Below are 2804 nucleotides of genomic sequence, written 5' to 3' on the forward strand. Positions count from 1 at the left end.
ATGACAGAGCGGTTAACGTCTCTCGTCTTTCTTGATGGTTGTCTGCTTGATCCCAGGAGAGGCAACCTTTTTAAAAAAGATAGTGCATTGATACGATGCAATGCTTACGCGCTATTAAGTTTCTCTATAAGCAATAGTGAAATTAATGTATCAGAAGATTCAACATAATCAGTGTTCATGCTCTCGGTGAATAGCATGATGATTGAATATGTCAACCTTACAAAGCAACTGTCGTGAAGGCACATGGCTCAGTGGTTAGAGTCATTAACAAAAGGTGGTGCATTGTTTATCTATTAGCAATAGCAGCGGTCGTGAAGGCACATGGCTCAGTGGTTAGAGTGTCGTGTATCGTGTCCTTGAGCAAGACACATCATTTCACGTTGCTCCAGTTCACTCATTTGTAGAAATTAGTTGCAACGTCACTGGTGCCAAGGTATATTGGTCTTTGCCTTTTCTTTGGATAGGATCTCGGTGGCGTAGAGAGCAGAGGCCGGTATGCATGGGTGACTGCCGGTCTGTCCACAAACAACCTTGCCCAGACTTGTGCCTCAGAGTGTAACTTTCTAGGTGCAAACCCATGGTCATTCATGACCGAAGGAGGTCTTTACTCTTACTCTTTACAGAGCAGCTGTCATTGACTGGGAAACAAACAATAAATGTTTCAGTTCAGGGATAGTGCGCGCGCGCGCGTTGTGTGTATGTGCGCGTGTGTGTAACGTGAATTTTCTGAGGATTCTGCAAATGTAATATTTTCTCAGTCAAGCTCGATAAGTGGCCAACTTCTGTCGTGTTTCACGCAAGTGAATGCTTTACATGAGCTTTCTTGTCACATTGGAGGACGAATCATTTAGTACAGTGATTCTTAAAAGGTCCATGTGACCCCTGGGAGTCCATGTAAGATTTTTAGAGGTCCACGCAAGCAAAATAGTAAATTGGAGATCTACGAAAGTATTTTAAGGGTCCATGAAAAATGTTACTTTGGATGTATTTATTTCAGGAAATAGGTTTCTTTCTTTCACGTTTTACGCGGTGCAACCGACACAAATTAACGCGTGAAGAGCAAAATAAGAATTTTGAAAGAATATCTATAAAGCTAGTTTTTAAACACGTATATACCATATCTTATGCATATGTACAAATTTTCCTCCGTGTGTGCATGTGTGAAAGTATGAATGTATGTATGTGTGTGAGCGCGCTTTGAACATTATATCCTTATACAGGCTGAACTATATGTATTTTGAGTTCAAACCAAAACATTTTTACTTCAAAATAAATGTAATTTTTACATGTGAAACCGCCAACTCTTCAAATTCTCCAGATATTCTATCTCCTTCACCAGCTCTGGATCCTCCATCATCTCCACCAGCTTTTCAACTTTCGATTCCTTCTGCAGTTGTTTCTTCTGTTTCATGTGCCATTCCAAACCATAGAGTCTCTCTAGAGTCTTCTTTTCCAGTTCCTTCAGTTCAGGCATCTCTATATCATCCAGATTCTTCGTTAGCTGTATCTTTAAATCTTGATTCAGCTGCTTTTCCAGGTCCTGTAACTCCTGCTCTAACCGCTTCTCCTGTCTCTTCAGCACTTGTACCAACTCTTCCATCATTTCCTTCTTCTCCTTTAACTCATCTTCCTCACATGTATTGATCACCTCCGACACAGGATCTTTGAAATTAATTTTTCTTGTTTCATTTATAAAAAGATGTTTCTTATAAGGAAACCTCTGACTAGATGCTTCATCTGTAAAGTTGGGATCAGGACCTACAGAATTTATCTTATGACGAACTGAGAAATTCATTAAAGAACGTTTGCTTCTAGACAGGAAGAGGGAAAGACGTCTTTTCCGATATGGTGTAGCTGTCGGTGACAATGGTAACATTTCAATTCCTTTAAAAAATATATATAAAAAAGAACTAAATGAACAAAGAAACAATAAACAAATACAGAAACAAAAAGGGGAATATAGAGAGAAAGAAAGAAACTAATAAATATATCTGTAGATAACAAGTCCCATCAATCAATCAATCAAGCACAAAATATACAGATGAAGAAAGATGAAAAGGAAAAAGAAATTATATAAAAATAAAAAATATAACTATGAAGTTATCTGTTAACTGAAGAGAGTAAGATGTATGAATTTGTCCAAACCAAAAGATCAATAAGTAATATATCAACCTGTGATCCATATGAAGTCGGACTTCTGAAGAAAACGGGATGAAAGTGAGCAAAATCTTCGAATCGTATTTGTAGAATTGTTACGTCAGATTCATTTTGACCAAACTTCATGACGTAATACTATTCTATATTTTTTGAGTCGAGGATTTTTGTACCTTATGTACAACGGACGGATAGGTGTCCTTACCTTGTTTGTTGTTACCGCAACTTACGGATAAAAACGCAGGCTACTAACTCTCGGTTTCTGATAACATCAGGAAAAAAAGAATGCCTTAGGAATGAGAACAGAGTACGCCATTAGCCAAATAAAGGGTTGGGTTTGAAATTCCATCAGAACACCTGATGAAGGCTGGAGAGTACATCAGCCGAAACGTTGTGGTTACAAGAAACACGGTGAGGTTACCTCTCTGTCCATTGTAAATAATCTTCATGACGTAATTGTGGAAAACTTTTGACCGATGTGAATAACTGATTTTATATAACGTTTGAAATAAATGTAGTTTGATCATTTTTAACAATAAAATACTTTCAAATTTAATTACTCATAAGAAAATTACTGCGAGACCTCTGCAAATTAACGTGTTATTCTGTTATTCTGTTATTCTTTTATTCTTTTACTTGTTTCAGTCATT

The 2804-nt window shown here is 37.3% G+C and overlaps 1 protein-coding gene across 1 annotated transcript; it reads right to left on the reverse strand.

Moving 5' to 3' along the window:
• Positions 1 to 1235: 1235 nt before the first annotated feature.
• Positions 1236 to 2246, reverse strand: LOC106872922 (uncharacterized). The gene is made up of 2 exons (XM_014920100.1): positions 2173 to 2246; positions 1236 to 1884 (listed from the first exon to the last, which is right to left on the reverse strand). Exon 2 carries the CDS (start codon positions 1874 to 1876, stop codon positions 1283 to 1285), a length of 594 nt encoding a protein of 197 aa, XP_014775586.1. The 5' UTR covers positions 1877 to 1884; positions 2173 to 2246; the 3' UTR covers positions 1236 to 1282.
• Positions 2247 to 2804: the final 558 nt, after the last annotated feature.

Source organism: Octopus bimaculoides, chromosome 28 (assembly GCF_001194135.2).
Source record: "Octopus bimaculoides isolate UCB-OBI-ISO-001 chromosome 28, ASM119413v2, whole genome shotgun sequence".
In the NCBI taxonomy this organism is placed as follows: domain Eukaryota; kingdom Metazoa; phylum Mollusca; class Cephalopoda; order Octopoda; family Octopodidae; genus Octopus; species Octopus bimaculoides.